Genomic DNA, 20,784 nt, shown 5'->3' on the forward strand with positions numbered 1-20,784 from the left:
TTATTTTTCCTGCCCTCCCAACTCTCTTTTAAATGCATGTTACACCTGGCATCTTAGAATGATTGTAATCAGCAGTATGTTTATTGCTGTTTGCAAAGGAGTTGTTTGCAAAACAGTAATGATAAAATAGTTTTTAAAAACAAAAATTAATAGATGTAGAATGGATAAATGTTTTAATAATTTTAATACGTACAATGTAGTTGGCATTCAGTTTATAAGAAAGCAAGAAAACAACCTTCATAGGTTAGCATTTTCTTAAAACCCTTTTGCCTATTTTCTGTGATCTGGTGTGCTTTGGGCTTTGTCTTTCTTGTAACAATTAGTCATCAGATATTTTATTGTTGGGTAACAGTAAGAAAGGAAGACCATCAGGAAAACTAGATTTACCAGATTTACCACTTTATTTGCAACTGTCATTCAATAGCTCCTTTGCCAGATGTCAGAGGGAAAAACTAAAATCCTTACCACATTAAAAATAGACCTCCTTATCTTTCCCTTTTCCCCTCCATCTTTTTTCTTGTTCAGTCTTTAAATTGAGGACTGCAGTTGTGCTTTTTTTAATCGATCTAGTGTAAGTGCAGGATATAAAAACAAAAGGTCAGTAGTAAAATTTACCTTGTGCTGTATCATGGCATTAAGCGTTTCCCTGCATTTAGATCCACAACATTAGCTTATATGAAGGCTGAAACTGGCAAGAGGGAAACCAGTAGTTCTTAGCCCCGAATCACTGTGTAAATATAGAACAGATGCTCTGACTCTCAAGGTTCAGAAAAGAATGGCCAAATATCTTTTGGCTGAAAAAGGAGGGAGGAAAAAGCCCTGAGACACTTCGTCTTCCCCTCCCTCATATGCAGCTTAACTCCTCCTTTATGCAGCAGGTTGATTTTCTCTCTGTGTGTATAATTTCTTGCTGGCAATAATCTATCTAGCCATAAGTTAAGTTTGAGAAGCTCATTCTGTTAGCTAGCTACTGAAATACAGAATTTAATTTCCAGAGTGGAGAGATTTATTACCACGACTGGTGCAAATGCTTCCAGTATGGCAAAATGAAATGCACAAAGCTGTGAATCATGGCACCTGTCAAGATATGTAGGCGTTGTTCTGGTGTGTTTAAGCCCAGCATTTATCCTTATGGTAAATGAAACAAAATGTTAAAACGTTAGGATATTTATCAGTTGCTTACCAAGCATATCTATTGTAATTATATTAAATATTATAATATTAAATATTACATTAAAGTAACCAAAATAACTTTACAATCCCTGACGTATGTCAATTTTGAGCACCCCTAATGTTTGGAAATTGAACGTTGAAAAATTGAAAGTTCAAAGTTCAAAAATTGCCCTAATGGTGGATGATAGCCCTAAAGTCCTTCATAGATGATGCTAACTGTACCAGAAATTCTTCCTCCTCCTTTCCATTGCTCCAGTTGCTGAATGCACAAAAGTCCTGGCAGTAAAGTTAAGATATTTATGCCCATTGCTTTGTGGCAGCTGTTTGCCAAGTTGCATGAATTATTTATCATGCTGCTGTATCGGCACTTGGTTAATGCCCTGCAGGATACATTAGAAAATTCCCAGTGTCCCAGTATCTCGAAAACCGAGATGCACTAAGGGTATTCTGCATAGTATGGTATTGTTTTATTTCCCCATTCTAAAATTCTGCAAAATCATCCAGTACTACAATAACAAATTCAACCACTGTTGTTTTAAGGTATTTGTGATGTTGGAGGATAATATGTATTTGTGGGGAAAAGAATGTCGAGAATTAGAAGTAGTATTATACCTAAACAATTATTTGAATGTCCAGTCCTTTTGGTTTATTGGCTGGATTTTGTAGCCAACTTCTATGACCGCTCGTTTCCTTTTTGCTTTGGAAGCAAAGCAGGAACATTACAAGAGAATTTCACTGGAAAGGAGTAGACCCCCCCCCCCTCCCCAGCTCTTAGTGTGGTAGCACTTTCCTGGCAGAGTTGAGGCACAACTTTGGACTCCTCTTGGACTTACAATTCCTGCTTGAGAACCAGGTGGCCGCTATAGCTAGGTGGTGCCTTTACACAGACCCATTGTGAGCCTGTTGGGCCCATTCATAGACCAAGAGGCCTTGCTCACAGTCACTTGTGGCCTTTCCACTTCCCAGTGATGGGAACACTGCAGTAATCTACATGAGGCTTCCTTTGATGAACTTCAGAAAACAACAGCTGTTCCAGAATGCAGCAGGTGCACGGTGTCAGTGCCATTTGGTTTGCAGCACTGCTGCACAAGCCTATCCTAGCTTCCAGTTTTTCTGATATTGGTTATCAGCTATGCAGCCCTAAATGGCATGGCACCAACTTATTTGTGGGATCTCCTCTCTGTGAGGATTTCTGCTTATCTCAGCAGATAGATAAGATGGGCATACACCATGTACCTTCTGCAAAAAAAAAATGTGGGATATCTTCTCAGTAGTGGTCCCTATCTTGTGGAACATAACACACATTTAAATTTCCAATTGGCCTTCAAAAATTGGCTCTTCCAAGCCTTGGGATCGGGTGAAGCTGGAGCCTTGTGATTGTTGTTATGGCGAAGTGTTGTTTAAGAGTGCCAGGACCATGCCATGGCTTGTTTGTTTTAGGTTTTTAATTTTTTTTACATGGTTTATTGTAGTTGCTGTAAACTATCCAGAATTATGGTATATAAGATGGATAGCCATATGTGTTTTCTAATAAGTGACTAAAGTGGATGATCTGTTAAAACTTTTCTTCACTTCAACCTTAAAAACAACACAAATGCTGCTTTATATGAAATAGTCTAAACTGCTATTGTCTACTCTGTGTTTCAGGCTTTCAGAACAAAGAAATTTGTGATCACCTGCAGCTTAATCTTTTTTTAAATTCAAGCTTCTAGGAATTGATACTGGGGCCATCAGCACACAAAGCTTCTACCCGAAAACAAAGCTATTTATTAAGAACAAGGTTAAATCTTTTGCCTTGTCATAGAGGAATTTTTGCCTTGTTTTGTTAATATTGTAGCAGCATTAAAAGTTCTTTTGTGGCAGAATAAACAAGAGTCTGTTCTTTCTGGATTGCCTGAAATAAACTTATCTGCCACTGCCAATTAACCTTCATCTTATGAGATGTTAAGAAGCCAAGGCAAGCAACAGTTGAAGTTGATTGAACTCATCTGTGAACAACTGCATCCTGAAACACAATTGAACTAAGCCTGTGGTGAAATCTTACCAGTAGTAGCAGCAGAATATTTGTAGTCCCTTAGTTATTTTTAAATAAATATTAACATCTACTTTAGTTTTCAGATTAAAACTCTTATTGGCATTTCACATTTTAACACCGTATTTTTCGGAATATAAGACGCACCTTTTTCCTTCAAAAAAGAGGCTGGAAATCTGGGTGCGTCTTATACACTGAATACAGCATTTTTGGCCTCCCGAAACCCTACCCCCTTTGCAAACATGGCAATGCATATCCTTTAGGAGGCTTCCAGAGTACTCTTGGGTGCTGGGGAGAGCAGAAACGAGCGAAAAATGGCCTGGTTTTCCCTCAATTTTGCTCCCCCCCAGCCCTCAGGAGCACTCTATAAGCCTCCTAAAGACTATGCATGCCCATTTTCTGACAGAAAATGGGCCTGTTTTCGTGAAAACCGGGCCATTTTTGGGAGGTCTGCAGAGTGCAAAAACTTTTTTTTTAATTTGCTTCTTCAAAATCTTGGTGCATCTTATACTCCAGTGCATCTTATACTCTGAAAAATACGGTAATTTACTACTATATTTTTTAACTGTGGAAATCTCTAATCAGCCAGCAGAATTGTTCTGGTTTCTCTCCCTAGCCAAAGATAATCCCTCTGGGTGATAAAGAGTTTTTTTAACCAAACTGAGGTAGAAATGGATTTAGAAAATAATATACTTTAGACAGTCCTGGAGTTGGTGGCCAACCGTTTGCTCACCATTTGCTTATATTGTGTAAGAAAGATATGTAAACAAATGGCCTACAGTAAGCCTATTTGTAAGCCTATTTTTTTTTCAGAAGTGTTATTAGTGCTGCAATTGCTTTGTCACTCAAGGAGGCATCATAAATTCCTACAACTAGCTGTCTCTTCTTTCCTTATCATCTGTTAAGAAGCCAAATTAATTAATAAATAATTAAATAAATTAGCTGAATGCAGCTTTCCAGAGGGCAGCAAGGAAGGATAATGAAGTTTGCCTGGATAAGCAATACAGCCAGCTTGAAGCAGCCTACAAGAAGAGTCACACCAGGAATGCATTTATGCAAATCAGAAATATCTGAACACCATTTATTGTAAAGGTATCATTAAAAACAAGGCAAATAATTGTCTAACGAGGCATCAAGAACAGATGGAAAGAATATACAGAAGAGCTGTACACAGGTAGCAAAGGAGCCCAGCCTCAGGATGATGAAAAAAGAGAAGTAGAAATAGAACCGACCATCCTTGAGGAACAGATCATATGGGCAATGGACCAACTGCCGAACAACAAGACTCCAGATGTTGACACTGTCCCTGCAGAATTACTGAGAACTGAAACACCCAAAGCCATTAAAAATCTGTGCCAGAAAATCTGGGAAGCTAACACATGAACCACAGGATTGGAAACATTCTGTGTTCATTCCACTGTCAGATAAGGGAGACTCTAAAGATTGCTCCAATTATTGCACAATTGCTCTCATCCCTCATATTAGTTAGGTTCTGCTTAAAATTATACAACAATGTCTACTACCAACCATCAAAAGGGAAATATCAAATATCCAAGCTGGCTTCCAAAGGGGTCATGGCACCTATGTTCATATTGCAAATCTGCACTGGATCATGGAAAAATCTAATGAATATGAAAGGATAATTTAGATGTGCTTCATTGACTACAAGAAAGCCTTCAATTGTGTTGATCATGAATAGCTATGAAGAGCCTTCAAGACCTGGAGGTACCAGCACATCTAGTCAAGTTGGTGCAATCATTGTATACAAATCAGGAAGTCACTGTGCAAACACTATATGGAGACACCGATTGGTTTAAGATACAGAAAGGAGTGTGACAAGGTTGCATTCTCTCCCTTTCTTATTCAATCTGTATGCCAAAATGATAATGAGAAAGCTAGATCATGAAAAATCAAAAATTGGTAAAATTGTTAGAAGAAACAATCTTTAATATGTTGACAATACAACTCTCCTGTCAGAAACCAAAGAAGACCTGGAACATTTGATCAAGAAAATCAAAGAAGAAAGTGAGAATTTTGGTCTCTTCCTGAACATCAACATGACCAGCCTCATGACCACTACAATGAAGAGAAACATCAAACTAGTAATTGATGGTGAAGAGTGGAATGTGTGGAAAAATTCACTTTCCTAGGTTCTCAGATAGCTCATAGCGATGAATGCAGCACAGAAATAAAATGTCAGATTGCACTGGGTCTCACAGCAAGGATGAACATGAGCCGAATATGGAAAAGCAAGGACACCAACCTGGCAACCAGATGTAAATTATTTTGCTCTGTTGTGTTCCCAGTGGCTGTGTATGGTTGTGAAAGTTGGACCTTAAAAAGCAAGACTGGAAGACTTGTTTGAGCTGTGGTGCTGGAGAAGCCTCCTGTGTATTCCTTGGACATCAAAGGAAACTAGCAATCATGGACACTATCAAAGCTGGCACAAACCAGAACATAGAAAAACTCAAAGAAATAGGGCAAGATTGGAAAATGTGGAGCGATCTGGCCCATGGAATTTGCCAAAGTTGGGTTCAACTGAAAGGATAATATCGTCATCAAGAAGCCAAACTGGGAAAAGGATAAACAATTTGTTAAACCTGTCCTAAGAATTTGTTGGCATTATTGGATATCAGTGAACTGGAACTTGATGTACCAATATAAAACTAGTTTTGTTTACCAGTATTAGATGATTAAAATCATTATTGATACATAACATTTTAAGCTGGCATGCCAGTATGGTATAGTTTCCAAAGCTGCAGAAGCAAATAATTGTCCTTTTAGCTGTATTACTTAAAGGACTCAGTGGCAAGCTTAAAATCTCAGTGGCAAGCTTAAAGGACTCAGTGGCACACTCTTTTTTTCCTTCAATGAGTGTCTTTGTAAATATGACAAAAACAGCTTCTGATTGGGAATAATTTTTGAAGAATCTCTTTCTGCCCACCATACAACTATTTCAAGATATGTGAACAAAGCATCTGGGCCAGAATACTGTACATTGAAGCAATTCAGTCAAAGGATTTCTTGAGGTTATTTCTTTATATGTGTAGTAATATACAGTATGTTTCCAAATTCATCCAGAAGCTACCCCAAAAGACATAGGTATTCGTTTCTTTAGACTCAGCTTACAAGGAATTAATTTATAGCAGTAGTGGCTATATGACTTTGTGACTTCTCTAAATTTTTCAGATTATGCTATCAAATTTAGTGGCAAAATATGAAAATTTAGGAATGTTATTTTTGATGAAATTAGAAAAAAAGAGGATGTTTTATAACTCCACAAGGCTTAAAATGCTTCCTGTGTAAGAAACTTCATGGGATCCCCCCAAATTCATTGGGAATATTATATCAGAATATCAAACCAAAGAAAGAATATAAGATTTTTCTCCCATATTTCCATGGTTTGATATTCTGATATGAGTTGTGCTGTCCAGGTTCCAGGAGTAGCTGCTTTAGCTGGTCAACTTTCCTGGATTGTGCATCTTACTCTTCCAAGTAACTGGAAAGCTACAGGCAGGTGGTAAGGTGTGACATTTTTCGGAAATGCAGAAGCGTTTTTTAAATACTGCAGATACTTTCCAGAATCAAATTTGGTTGCAAAACTGTCAAATATCGCTGGTGTGATTTGGGTCCTGGGAGAGTGCGGTTTAAGGGTGGAAATGTCACTCCCATTCCAACCTTTATTTTAAGCTGGGATGGCATTATCAAACATGGGCTACAATTTGGTAGTATGCTGTCATTATACTGGGGACCTTATGCAGTCCATGAACTATGTGCTGCCTGCCCCTGCGGTAATTGGTTGGCTTCTCCAAACAAATGGTCAATTGTTCATTTGCTTCAAAGAGTTTATGTCATGCCGACACTGGACATATTAAGCTGCATTACAGGTTTTCACTGTAGGGCTTGGTTTCTAATCAGAGCAGTTTCTCCAGTCAGTTCCCTTTTAAAATAAAAAGGATGTCTGAAACCTGCTGGCTCTTTGATGGCTTAAGTCCAATTCTCGTTCAGCTGTCTCCTGCTTGTAATCCTTTAAATTCCTGGTTTTTGTTTCACTTGTTTTTGTTATGTTTATTTTGAGTTTTTGTTTTGTATCTTACATATGAGAAGTACTTTCTCAGTGGTTGGTTTACCATTTGCATCCATTCATCCAGCTAATAAGATTCTTTTAAAATATTATTATGCAGCAATAGTGTTTGTGGAAATCTTTGCTATGTCAAGATTACATGACTCACTGCATTGCATCCTTTAGATTTTCAGTACCTCTAGGACTTAAAGTTCAGAATAGTTTTATTTTTTTAAAAAAAGTATGTGGCTATTTGTGACCCCTAGTCGGCAGCAGGATTAGACTTTTGGAGCTTTTGCTGCCATCTGGTGGTTGTGCTGATTTTGACAGCTGTGGCAGTTCAAGTGTGTGTGTGTGTGTACACGTACTAGGACAGTGAGAGAAAACCTGTTGACTACTGAGGCTCTCAGAGTTTTGCTTCATGAAACAAAATATAGCACTTCATTAACAATTGGAAATTCTTTTTCTCAGTTTTTGTGGTCTCTTCAGTGATGGTACATAAGTACACGCTATCTTATTTTGTCACATTTCTTCTCATTTCAAGTTGGTTCCACACATGATTGTTCTGCCTAAAATATGTGTATCCCCTTGGAAGAAGACATGGACATTACAAATATATTGACTACCTACTGTATTCATACTGCCAGGGATAAGGATTACATAGTCCTTAGCATGCTGCAATCAGTAAATTTTGAGAGTTGAGAGCAGCATACCAGCAACCCATATCAGAAATGGAAATACTGAATGAAACACATAATCCACACCAAGACAGGAACTAATTTATTTCAATAGACTTCTGTAGAGCTCAGTTCTCTGATGTTTTATGAAGACTATGGCTCTTTCAGCTTTGAAGGCCAGAATTAAGAATTAGGCTACTTGAGGTACATTTTCTGTCACTTCACTGTTGCTGATTCTCTTTGCTTGATGGGCTTGGAAAAGGTTAATGCAAGCTCTGTACATAAGGCAAATGTTTTCCTTCAGCCTAATTACTGCATTTATTCACCTGCAGGGCTATACTCGTGATTTAGGATGGACAGGAAGGGTGAAAGGAAGAAAATATATCTTTGTTGCTACTTAGTAGAAATCTGGGTGTTAGCAGCACTAGTAAAAATCCCCAGGTATTCTCTTTGCCTGAAAAAAACACCATCTGTGCATCTGCTTATATTTGATTTGAAAGTGTACAATATGCAATAACCCAATAGTAGTTTCTTCATCAAGTGGATGGTAGAAAATCAGCTCTAATTGGACATTTCTGCTGAATGACAAAAGTAGTTGCTTACACAAGGGATCTTTCTTTTTGCCATGACAATAAAAAGTGTAATTTTATGTTTTATGAATCTGTAGACTCCATTTAACACTATATGCATAAGAAAGACTGGTTGCAAGCTCAGATCTGTTATAGTCCTATTATATTGGGAATGAGCAATTCTGAGTCCCAGAAAACCTCCAGAAATGTGGCAGGAAACCTACCATTTGCTCATATTTTCTTAATAATCTTGGTTTGTCATAAATTTGACTGTCACTATATGACAATATGGCATAGGAGGGAGGTAAAACTGAGGTAAACCAGCACATTCTGGATACTGTGGCGTGCCCATGAATGATTGCTTTATAAGTACCCAGAACTCAAATTGAAAGTCAAGTCTCCAAAATAAGCACATCTCTTGATTCACACAAAATCCCATAAGAATTTTTAGAAAATAAAAACAGTAAGTATATATAGCCCAGTGTTTTCTTTGAACTGTACCCACCTGCCCAGTAAAAAAAAAAAAGATAAAAGTTGTTAGATACTTGCTTCAACTATAGTGGTTTCCACCAAGGTCCCCTGCTCCGGCGGGAACAGAGGTTTAATCTCATTGGTCGAAGGGTCTGACAGCTCCCTATAAAAGGGCTCCTGTCAGACTCAACCTTCGCTAGATTGTTCTTACTTCTTGTACTTAATAAAGAGCTGTTGCTACCATTAAGCCTGTGTGTGCCTATCCATTACCCGATCTAACAAAAGTGATAGAGGGTAAGATGGTTCTGGTGGCTTTGAGGAGATGGCAGATTAGTAACCTTAGCAATTTACTTTCTGATATATGGGCATGTAATGGTTGGCCATTGCAGCTATTTAGTAACAGCACCCAAAGCATCTGTCAGCATTGTGGCTGCAGAGCCCCTCAGTGTCATGTACACTTCAGTTAGCAGGATAATCTCTAATCCTTGATTATTATGAGTTTTTAAAATAAATCATGTGATCCTAATGACTTGTACCCAATTTACACATTGCCATTTTAATTCATTAAAAGTTAGAAGAGAGAGGTTGTTTTGTCCTATGCTCCAGTGAAAAGAGGATTCTTGAGACTGATTTAAAACAAAATATAATGAACAAAAAGGCAAATCTAATTTCTGCAAGGGCAAAACATAATTTTGTGACAGCTTCTGGCATGTATTGAAAAAGAACAAGGGGGGATATTATCTCCATGTTTCCTCTCATCCTCTGTTAAAGCCATAGTCGATCAAAAAGGAGGCCAGAAAAAATATATCTTTTTTTTAATTCCTGCTGCCTAGATTTCTTAGGCATTCAGGGCTTTCTTCAAGCTATTTTGTGCAGAAATAGTTGCTTTCCTTTTATAGCTATGCTTAGTGCTGGTCCCAAGGGGCCCCCTATCACTGAGTAAAACTGGAGCAGAGCATCATATTCGCGATAGAATCCCAGACTTCTCTCAAGTTTGGATTTAAGGTAGCTTTTTGAGACTGAAAGCTCCGTAAAGGATTTGAGTGTTAGTCCATTGTATTTCAGATAAAAAATATTTTACCCCACAAAGCTATCCAGGAAAGTCTGTTCCTTTGCTCTTCTCTTTCATTTTGTAGGGATGTACAGTTACCCAGATTGGAAGCAGCAAAGGTGCTTTGAATCTAGCATCTTTTATTGGGCTTGAATGGAAGATACACCTGGCCTGGGAACAGCTGCATTTGAATAAAGGTGGTCATAGGCCAGGGATGCCAAACTTGCGGCCCGCAGACCAGATGTGTCATGCATTGGCCACACCCACATCCGGTGTAGCGAAGTGAGGAAAGTCGTGATACGTCAAGTGATGCCGCTGTGATGATGTGAGTTTGACACCCCTGTCATAGACGGTACCTTGTAACCAACTTTTTAACACTTTCTTAAACATATTTTCCTGAGATCACAGATGAAGGCCCAAGAAAAGTTGTACCTTCTTTTGAGTAGTTCCTAACAGATACAGCCACCGTGTTCATCCCTGATGCAAAATACCTGTTATGCTTCAGATCTTAAGAACCACACTATATAAAAAGCTGTACTCTATGCTTATTTACATGTTTACTAACCATTATGATTAGTATAGCTTTCTAGTGAAGCTAATCTATGTTTTTGCAGTGAATTAGAAGAGAAGCAGCTAGTTTCTTTCATGGAATATACTCAAGCAGAGGTTGAACGTACATGTGTTAGAAATGCAAAGTGCAATGAGTGCAAATGTTAAGCACTGTTTTTGCAGGCTGAATCTGACTTGCTAAATCAGCCAAAGAAATGAACTCAGCAAAGAATTAACAGTAATAGAACTAGTTAAGCAACACAATCCATGAACATATAATTGCATAAATCCATTTCTTTCGCTATTGGTTGAGGTTTCTACCTGATGTTTATGCACAGTGTACCTTCTGCATTTGGCAATCTATTTTTTTTTAAAGAAAAGTAAACACACAGAATATATGGAGGGAAAACAACATCTCAATCCAGGGATTCCAGGGTAAGGGATAGGGTTCTTGATCTGAATCCTGATACCAACAATTTTAAAAGCACTGCTGAATTTTCATTCAGTAGGGCAGGAAGCATTGTTTTTCTTAGGTCTGAAATGGAGCTTCTGAGACTTGGAACATGTGCTTAACTGATGCTCCCTTATCCTCACTGAGTCCTTCCAAATGATTCCAGCCAGTGATAATAGAGATGGAACATGTAACACATGCTTTATTTGGTGATGTGTCCTTTTCAACTCTCTATGGCTGTCTGGTGGATTTTTTTTTTAAAGCCAGCTGTGGGACATTGGGACTCTCAGAATAATGTAAGAAGAAACCAGCTGGGAATATTTAAAACATTTTTCCCGGAAAGTTTCAAACTCAGATTGTTTCACAGCCATACCCAAACAAAGAACTTAAGCCATATCAGATATTATAGTCTATCTTGTTTTTAATTGTCATCAAAATTATACCAAGCATAGACCAGCATTTGGGGTACTAAAAACTCTTAAAACTTTTTAATTAAAATATTCTGAGTATTTACTCTCTTAAAATGCTAAGAAAATACCATAAGTTGATCAATAAGCCAGAGCACAATAGGTAACATAAAATATGATATTTCATACAACTGGACTGAAACTGTCTTACCTGGAGGTGAAAAATTGGAGGAAACATAGTTAGTACAATTCTTTACAACCAATATATCCTTTTTCCAAGGACAAATAGAATAGTGTGGTATAATTGTTCAGAGTTACTTACTCACCTGATGTGTGAAGTGACCTGAATAAAGCAAAAACAACAGAATTTGTTACAATGGATGAGAAATATACATGGGAGAGCATACTGTCTGTATATTTAGTTAAGCCAGAACTTTCAAATACCACTGTATAGCCTAGGAAATATAGTCATTCTATAGAAACTATGGAAGATTATACTTAAAAAATAATCTTCAAAAGATTACTGAATCTGTGTTTGATTCACCGCCCAATACCTGTATTAAGCATGTTATAAATGTAGAGAGAATCCAGGTTCAAATGTATGTGAAGGATTTATAATTAGCAAATCTGGAATAAGTACTGGAAAGAGGAAAGCATACACAATTTCACAAGCTGTATTAGTGTCCATGGTGCAATATATTAATATCTAACAAATGCATCACAGATGGAATTCTGGATCTGTTTTTGTTTTGTTTTGGTATGCTAGTGTATGATTGAATGTATTTCAGCAGAACAAAATATAGCTGGGAATCAGCTGTTTCACCTTTAGATATAAAGTGGATATATGCATTATAACGTTGTACAATTATTTTTAATTCCTTCTAATGCTGTATGCAATGAGTCCATTAGCTTGCATATTTCATTGGAGCAGGGTATCTTTTGCTATTCCCTATGCTAAGATAACAAATGCTTGCTTGAATTATCTATACAGCCATTGTCTTTTCCTGACAGCTGGCTCATGACACAAGTTTGTTTGAGACTTCTAAGCATCTGCACATCTAAAATTACTTATCTCATTTCTGTGTCATCTGGATTATATGCATACGCACATGCCCTCGTTTCTTGAGAAAACTTTTAATCTTCAACAACATTAGCAAGATAAGTTGACTGACATGAAGGGAGCAAAATAACCCTGCTTGATGGGTTAAAAGGCAAGCTGTACACAAATCAGCTTTTGGAGGTCTGTTGGCTGACTTTAAATGGTGCAGGATCAGATGTCTTTTGGGCATAGGTTTTTCTATAGTTGTAAAAATGGTTAACACTTTGTATCTCATGGTGTGGAGCACTGGGCATTATAATACATTGAGCTGAGGTTTTCCTACTTGTTTTAGTTAATAGCATTTACCTTATTCCTACAGCAGAGCCAGAGACATCCTCTACTGGGTATCCTCGTTCCATTTACTCCAGACACGGGGCTAAAGGGAATTCTAACGTATATTTTCATCTACGTATGATAGCTCTTTTCTCAATTCCTGCCCAGCCTTGCCCCAGAGAGGACATGAGCCAGCTGGCTTCACAAACCATTCATGAAATGCAGACTCCCTCTTCATGTTTATTTATTTCTTTGTTTCCCCCCCCCCTTAGTTTTTAGTTTAGTAACTCAGATGCATGGCCAGCAGAGTCACAGATCGCAATGGCTGGGTCTGCGCTAAGGGTCTGTTCCCAGATAGCATGACAGTACACTTTGTTGTTTGACTACCAACCAGTGCTTCCGCTGCTGAGGGAAGGATAGGGTTGCCCTACAGATGAACCAAAGAAAGGGAATTTCACTAATACTCAGCCCACAATCATTACTCTCCTTATGCACGGGCCATCTGCAAACAAACATCCCTTCTTAGCCTTCAAACTGGAGAATAAATAAGCACCATGTAGTCCACCTACAGTCCTACACATTAAGAGACTCTTAAATTGACTTCCTTGTTAAGACCACCCAATGCCCATTAGTTTTCATCATGGCCTTTAGCTAATATTAAACATCTAACCTGAGCCCCATTCAGCCCTTGTACAAGTTATCCTTAATGGAAGGTAGCTATAATGTAGGAGACGGCCAGGCTGAGCCTGAGGGAGAGGTCAAGCCTGTCACCAGTCTTGAGTCCCTTTGTGTCCACAAGAGACCTAAGTCCAGCACATCTTGAATTCCATTGATTCTTTTCTAACACCAATTTGCCTTGACCAATAGCAGTTTAGATTCTTGTAGAAAGTGCTAGCATGCCGTAAATGTGAATTAATTTTAACTGCCTTGACTTGTGATCTCCTGTGCTTGATGTATAACCTTTGTTGGGCATATGTCAAAAATAGGTGAGCTTTCTGCCCAAAAGAAGTTCTACATCATCCAGAGAGTGCTATCACTTTGTGCCTGGATACAGCCTTCATAACCAAGATAAATTCAGTTTTTCTCAAGGATTAGGAAGTGATTCATTCTACTTTCTGCCCCCACCTCAGAACAAAACTAGAGAACAACTGGTACAAACCAGGTAGCAACCAAGACTGTACCTGAGTAAGGAAAGTGGATTTCAGAATCTCAGACAGCCCCTCCAGATTTTCTTTCAACAGTGTCATCAGGCTGCTAAGTTTTATTGAATGTATCTTCATATGAATGAAGGTTTCAAATTAGGTTACAAGACTCAGAATAAACTCTCCTCATTGCGAATTCTGACCTTTCTTGTACGCTGCTTGGAGAGTCCAAGCATGGGTTAAATTCTGTCTGACTGCCCTGGACTGAATTGAAAGATCTTTAGCCACACCTCCTCTGCTAGCTCCCCAGATTTTTCAATTCAGTTCTAGCCCAACGTTTTTAAGTGGGTCCAGAATATCAACAGAAATTTAACCTTAACTTGGACTTTCCAACCAGAGAATTCTCTATTCTGCAAGGAAATAAGGTCTGTTTAAAGTTTGCCTTTGATTCCCTTGCTTTTGCTTGTTGCCGGTGCTTGTTCCGGACTTCCCCGGGCACGTGCAATTTCTCCGACTTGCTGGGCGACGCAAGCCAGCTTGGGAGCTGCCGTGATTGCCCTTTGTATTTGTGCAGCGGTCAGTGGAGAATGGGCCCAGCCACTTGCATTAAATGTGGGCGTTTGGTGTGACAGTCAGTGGTGCGAGGACCCAGCCGTTCGCACCATCGGTCTTCCTGATTTGAATTTGGCACTGTTTTTCTCGAGCAGTGATTGTCGCGGTGGCCATTTTGAGTAAGAGAAAGCTTCCGGTGGCCATTTCGTTTGCAATTCTGCCACTTTTTTCCCTGCACTTCGGAGTGAGCATTGGAGAGTGGTGGCAGCATGACTTCTCTGTCCGGCAGTCCGATGGCCAGTCACCCTCCTCCCCCCACTAAGTGGCAATCGCTCAGCAACAGCGAGATGTTGGTCCTTACCTTAGGCCTCCTTCCAGCTGTTAAATCTGCAGGCGTTGGGAGGATTGGATCTCGTGCCAGAGATTTCCTTGAGGAGGCGCCCTTGAATTATCTCTTCCAGCGATCTTCCCACTTCTGAACCAGCAGCCGCAGCTACCCAATCTGTGTTCCAGGTGGTGAGTGATGTCCAGATTATACTTGCTCACAACACAATGGCAAACAACTCCCATCAGGAGGCAATGCAGCCAGGGCCCTCTAGCAGCAGGAGCCTTACCAGGCAGGCTAGCAAAGCAGCCTCAGAGGCCCTCAGCAGACAGAGCCAGGCGGGGGAAAAGAAAGGAACAAAGTCCCAAGACCAAGTTGCCCCCAGGCACCAAAAAGCACCACAGAAACAACCTGAACATGCCCAGCAACAACCGGTGGCTAGTTCTCCAATTCCTGCGGTGGAATCACCAGAGACCCCAGTGCCTACTAATCAGGACCCACCAGGGCCAGGAATTTTCATCAGATGTTAACTCCCCTAGACCATCCATGGGAGATAATGTTGATTTGTTTCACTGCTCATTAGAAGCAGAGGATTCTCCTCCAGTTTATCACTGGCTCTACAACATCTCTGCCCTGCCGCTAAGCGTAGGCAGCTTGTAGAAGACCAAGAGCCGGCCCTCTCCTCGGAAATGCAGGATGTTATAGCCAAGGCCATATCCCAAGGCATTGCAGAGGGTCTCAAACAACGTGCCAAGCGACATTGCAGGGCCAGGTCTTCTTCCTCTAAAGCTGTTTCTTCAGAAGCTCCCCAGGGATCCGCCTCTTCCCATTCCTTGCTGGACAGCGAGGATTCAGCTGTAGATGAGGAAATCCTTCCAGAACAGAAATTCTCCTCGGATGAGGGAGCTGTCACAGATAATCCAACCTTCACTGGGTTGTTTAAACATGCTTTGTTCAAGACAATCTTGAGCAACGCCAAAACAGCCACCCGTATGGGAGTAACTGCTACCGATCCAGCAACAGTAGACCCATCAGACCCTAGCGAAGGTCTCTTTGAGGAACCTGTTGTTTCCCAGGAGATTGTGCCAGTTCCTAAATTGTTTTTGAATGTAGTGCAGCGCCAGTGGGTTCAACCGGGCACTCTAGCCATGCCTGGTAGCAGTGATAAAAAGCTCTATACAGTGGATGCCTCCCTAGAGGACTTATTAAAATTGCCTCAGGTGGATCTTCCAGTACAAGCCCTTACATCCTCCTCAGTCTTGCCTCCTGACCTATTAGAGGGCTTGAAAGTGGAGGATAAAAGATCTGAAAGGGCTTGTCACAAGACTCGTCAGGCGGCTGCCTGGGCCATTAAGACAGCCACTTCAGCGTCCTTTATGTCCAGGGCCTCTCTCCTCTGGCTTCTGCTAGGCTTCTGGCAGGGGACACCAAATTGAGGCAAGAGTTCAATAACGTTTTAGCGGCAGCAGAATATACTGCGGATGCCACCCCCAACTCTGCTAAGTTTGCTTCCGGGGCTCTGGCTTCTAATGTCACGGCTCTTGTGGCTTTGTCACTGGAACGCAGACATGAGGTCCAAGTGGAAGTTGGCCTCTGCCCCCTTTAAGGGAGGGAAACTTTTCAGGGAAGCCTTAGAACATGTCCTAGTCGAAAACTAGGACAAAAAGAAGGTTGTGCCATCTGTCACCAAGAAAATGGAGAGTCTCTCTCACAGCTTCCATGTGAATACACATTGGTTTTCTTGATGTGAATTTGCGACTTTATTACCGGACTTGATTTATGCAATCTATGTTGACTTGAACTAAGAACGGACTCAATGGAACCACATTTGAACAGTGTTACAGGTCCATGCTTTCAACTGAAAAAATATGAGGAGCCGGAAGAGGAGGCATGGCTAAAGATCTTTCAATTCAGTCCAGGGCAGTCAGACAGAATTTAACTCATGCTTGGACTCTCCTCGTAGCGCACAGAAAAGGACCCTTCAGGTAAGCCAGTGGTCATTCTTCTCTTGGAATGCAACTATCTTCATTACCTTTGACATTTACAGAGGCATTTCTAGTGTTTCCCCCTGTCTGAAAGTTCTTTCTAAAGACGGCTATAGCACATTGCATTATTGTATGGAATGTCTTCCCTCAGATGCTAGAAAATACTACGTGGGAATTAGCCATGAAAGTTCTCTTTTCACAAAGAAGATGGTGTATCCAACCCACAAATGTATTACTGTAGTGCAAAATAGGGAGAAATACATATTGGGGGAGCATCAATATGTGGAACCAATGTCCACTATATAGTTTAACCATGTCTCCTTTATTCCTAATTTTCTCAAGTGTTATTTTGTGGGCTTTCTTTCTGGTTTGTCATTCTGAAACTGCAAAAAGGAGCTACGGTATCTCCTCCCACAGGAAGCTGCATCAGAACTCTTTCTAGGCTAACATTGTCTTGAGAATGATAAGGAGATTCTGTAGAATTTCCTGTATCCTAAGAGAGCTTTCATGGTAAGTTCAATGTATCATTCCAGGCTGTATTTTCTATTATGAAAACTCATTTATATATATTTGGAAGTATCTATACAGAGCTTCATGTTCTATTTTTACTCTGAAGAATTCAGTCTCAGATCTTTAAGATAAATCTTGTAGGAAATGTGTGGTAGACATGGAACAGCTTATTTATCTGACTTCCATTAGATATATTTGCACCTCACTGTTGACATACGTGACTTTTGAACTTTTCCCATACTTGCGCAGCTTTGCCTTCTGTGTCCAGAATGCAGGGGAAAGTCCACAAAGTAAATGGAGCTTTGTCCTCTTCCGTATGGAATCATGCTGGCCTTAGTTTTGCTGTCCTAACGTTAGCTAAAGAGTTTTCCTCCCTCTTGCTTTGACCTTTGCATTGCCGTGTCTGCTACGCTGTGTTAAGGTCAGCTCTGATTCTGAAGGAAGTGTGGTGAGTCAGCAGCAACTTCATTTCCTGCATTGCATCAGAAGGTTCCAGAGCAAGCACAGAGGATGTTCAGAGCGTGACTTGGCCTGAGTCCCACTCAGGGCTGAGAGAGAGAGCCAGCAAGACACACATGTCCCAAACTTCAAGAAACTCAGTCTAAGCCTGCAAGTGCCGTTTCTGTGAGATTCATCTTCACAGCCACACTATCAGATTCCTTTTGGTTTCACATCCTCACTGGACAGTGATCTTCCAGAAGACATTGGCCACATGATCTATACTTTTGTGTAACTTGCTCTGTAATATGTGCTTTGTTCCTTCGGGCTGCTTGCCTCCTCAGTACAAACAATGTTGCATTTTTATGCAAAATGATTTAATAGTTTTGTGAATCATAGCCGCTGGGACTGATGTAAATTCACAAACTACATTTTGAATTTATGGAATATTTTCTAATCCCAGAATGATAAAATGGAGAAACATAACCAAACGGTTGCAGATTAATCACACTAAATAAGTTACTTCATGTAAAAAATAAATGTAAGAAACCCTTACAGATCACGTGAAAGAAAAATTTTGAAAACCCAACACATTTCTGTGCTGAAGTAATGAACCCTCAGTGATGGCATCTCTGAGAGATAAGATATCCCTGCATAGTCGCACTTATTTTATCTGATGTTAGAAGGGTGTACCTTTGTTTTGTTTCTAGTATTCCAATTAAGTATTGATAGATAGATTTTTTGATATATTGATCATTGACTTGGGAGTGATATAATGCCTTAATTATTATTTATTATTTTAATTATTAGCTATGTAGCTAGTAGAAAAAGTACTACAATCCTTGTTCTCCTCCACCTGCATTCTAGTCCATATGGAAGCAAACCAAATCATTATATAAAGATAATATAATTTCAAAGGGTAAGAAAATAACTATTATCTGTTAGTTTGCTCTTCACAGCAGCCTGTAGTACACGTTGAAATTATTTTGCATCCAAAATAGCCTTAATTTGTTTAGATCAGTCTATCACCTTTTGCATTACATTCTGTAATTTACCGCTTGCAAACTCTCTATTTAGTTTGAAGAAAAATGCTGAGGAATATAAAAACTTTCTCACTATTTTGTCACCTATGTGTAAATTGGGCAACTATACATTTTTAAAAAAAAAACAAGTAGATGTGCAATTTTAATTGGTCCATATGAAAAAGTGACCCTAGCTGTAATTTTGGAATCCTCCTCTCCTTTGAAAACTCACTCTCAAATAATAGAAAGGAAAAGTGAATGAATTGAGAGAAAGAGGAAGACTGGGAATATTGTGGTTAGACGGGGTTGAAAAAGAGATGTAAAGAGCGAGATGAGAAATTTTTAGAACAAAAGACAGTATTTGAAATTGGGTATGGATATGATGGAAGCAGTTTGCAAAATTGGAAAGATATGAAGTGGATGTAGGGAATGGTCATAACATAAACTAGATTTGCTTATATTTGTTATATTTTTTATTTATGTTTGTTTTGCTTTTTTTCTTCTCTTTTAAATGTATTTGGCTTGTTTTAGTGCCCCCTCCCCTGCTTCATGTTGTAACAGTGCTTAACTGCAAAGAGAATAACATGATAGATATGTATTTATGTAAAATTAACTCATAAAGAGAATGAATATGAGAAGTCAGGAGGAGGATATGCGAGCCTCATTTCCATTCCTCCAGTTGGCCTCTGTTTTGGTGTTACTAGCAAATGTAGGAACTGTATTAGGAAGTGGTTTATTTGCACACAATCTCTTTGAATCAACATGCAGGAAGTGAGGGTGCAGTCAGCATACAGTAGCAAGCGAACCAGTGGCCTGCTGTTTTTATCTCCTGGCTCTCGGATGTCCTTTTCGGAACCAGACACAAGCTCTGAGCATGACCTGGAGGTACTACTAGCTTTTGAAAGGGAGCTTGAGGTGGTTGGGAAATCACTTGCACATTCCTCTCCTTTTTCCTAGCATCGTTTAATAACCAGAGAGGGAGGCTGTTGTGCCAACCTTATAATAGTATGAATACGGAAGTTAAATGGGAGGAGGAATTTCAAATTAAGTGAAAATTTAAGATGGAGAAACATTGTAGCACGAATAGAGAGACATGGGTGTGTATCCTGTATCACAAAGTGTGTTTCTGGTTTGAGATCCAATGGTGATTCACCCACAAATGACATGGAAGTTTGAATTCTTAAACTGCTCTGCGTTGGGTGCACATAGCCGATTGGTGACTGATCTAAAATATCTCTGAATATTACAGAATATAAAGACTTAAACAAGCAGAATTTTTGTATGGATGGAGAGCCTCATACAAGACTGGGTGAGGCCCTGCATATCCACAGATTTAATCAGGTCAAATCCCGCATCATGTGAGGACAGTATACGCACGCACGCACACACACACGCACATTCTTATAATCACTTTGTTCAAGTTATTGAGGAGTGGTGGTTAGAGTGGTGTGTTTGGAGATCTCGGTGGATTACAGGATAATATTGAGGGCCATGTGTGGAGTTTACGAAGCAGGAATGATAGCAAACAGGAGCAATAGAGTTATGAGTTTGTTGAGAGGAGCACAAATACTGTGTATTAGGAAAGAGAAAGACTACAATATTTTACTGCAGAATATATTTGGTATCCTAAAGTCTTTATATATTGGCTAGAATCATTTTTTAAAAAACATTAGTCTTATCAGAGAGCAAATCTATGCAGGTTTTTGTTCATTTTAGAGCTGTGATGGCGAACCTGTGGCATGCGTGCCACAAGTGGCACATAGAGCCCTCTCTGTGGGCATGCAAGCTGTCACCCCAGCTCAGCTCCACCGCACATGCATGCGTGCCTCCCACTGCCCAGCTGATTTGGGGGTCTCTTCCGAGTAGGCAGGAGGCGCTCAGGGAGTGGGGGATGCCCTCCATGGGGCATTGTTGGTCCCAGGAGGCTTCAGGGAGGCATGTAGGCCCAAAACGGGACATGGGGGGGTTGCGGGCGCATTACGTTATGGGTGTGGG

General features: G+C 39.8%; 1 protein-coding gene across 3 annotated transcripts in view; it reads left to right on the forward strand.

Annotated features, from left to right (window-relative positions):
* The window catches only part of PKN1 (protein kinase N1), a gene marked incomplete at its 5' end in the record, with an annotated part of 92,991 nt that overhangs the window by 31,135 nt on the left and 41,072 nt on the right, over positions 1-20,784 (forward strand). Inside the window, one exon of one of the 3 annotated variants that reach the window (XM_081954592.1) lies at positions 19,552-19,674. The exons of 1 other annotated variant lie outside the window; for it this stretch is intronic. In XM_081954592.1, coding sequence (XP_081810718.1) covers positions 19,552-19,674 — 123 coding nt within the window. Of the gene's footprint in view, positions 1-19,551; positions 19,675-20,784 lie in introns of those variants that run through there. One more of the 3 variants, XM_081954593.1, reaches the window with a different exon arrangement.

This window comes from Natrix helvetica, assembly GCF_964273705.1.
Source record: "Natrix helvetica genome assembly, chromosome: 1".
NCBI classification, from domain to species: domain Eukaryota; kingdom Metazoa; phylum Chordata; class Lepidosauria; order Squamata; family Natricidae; genus Natrix; species Natrix helvetica.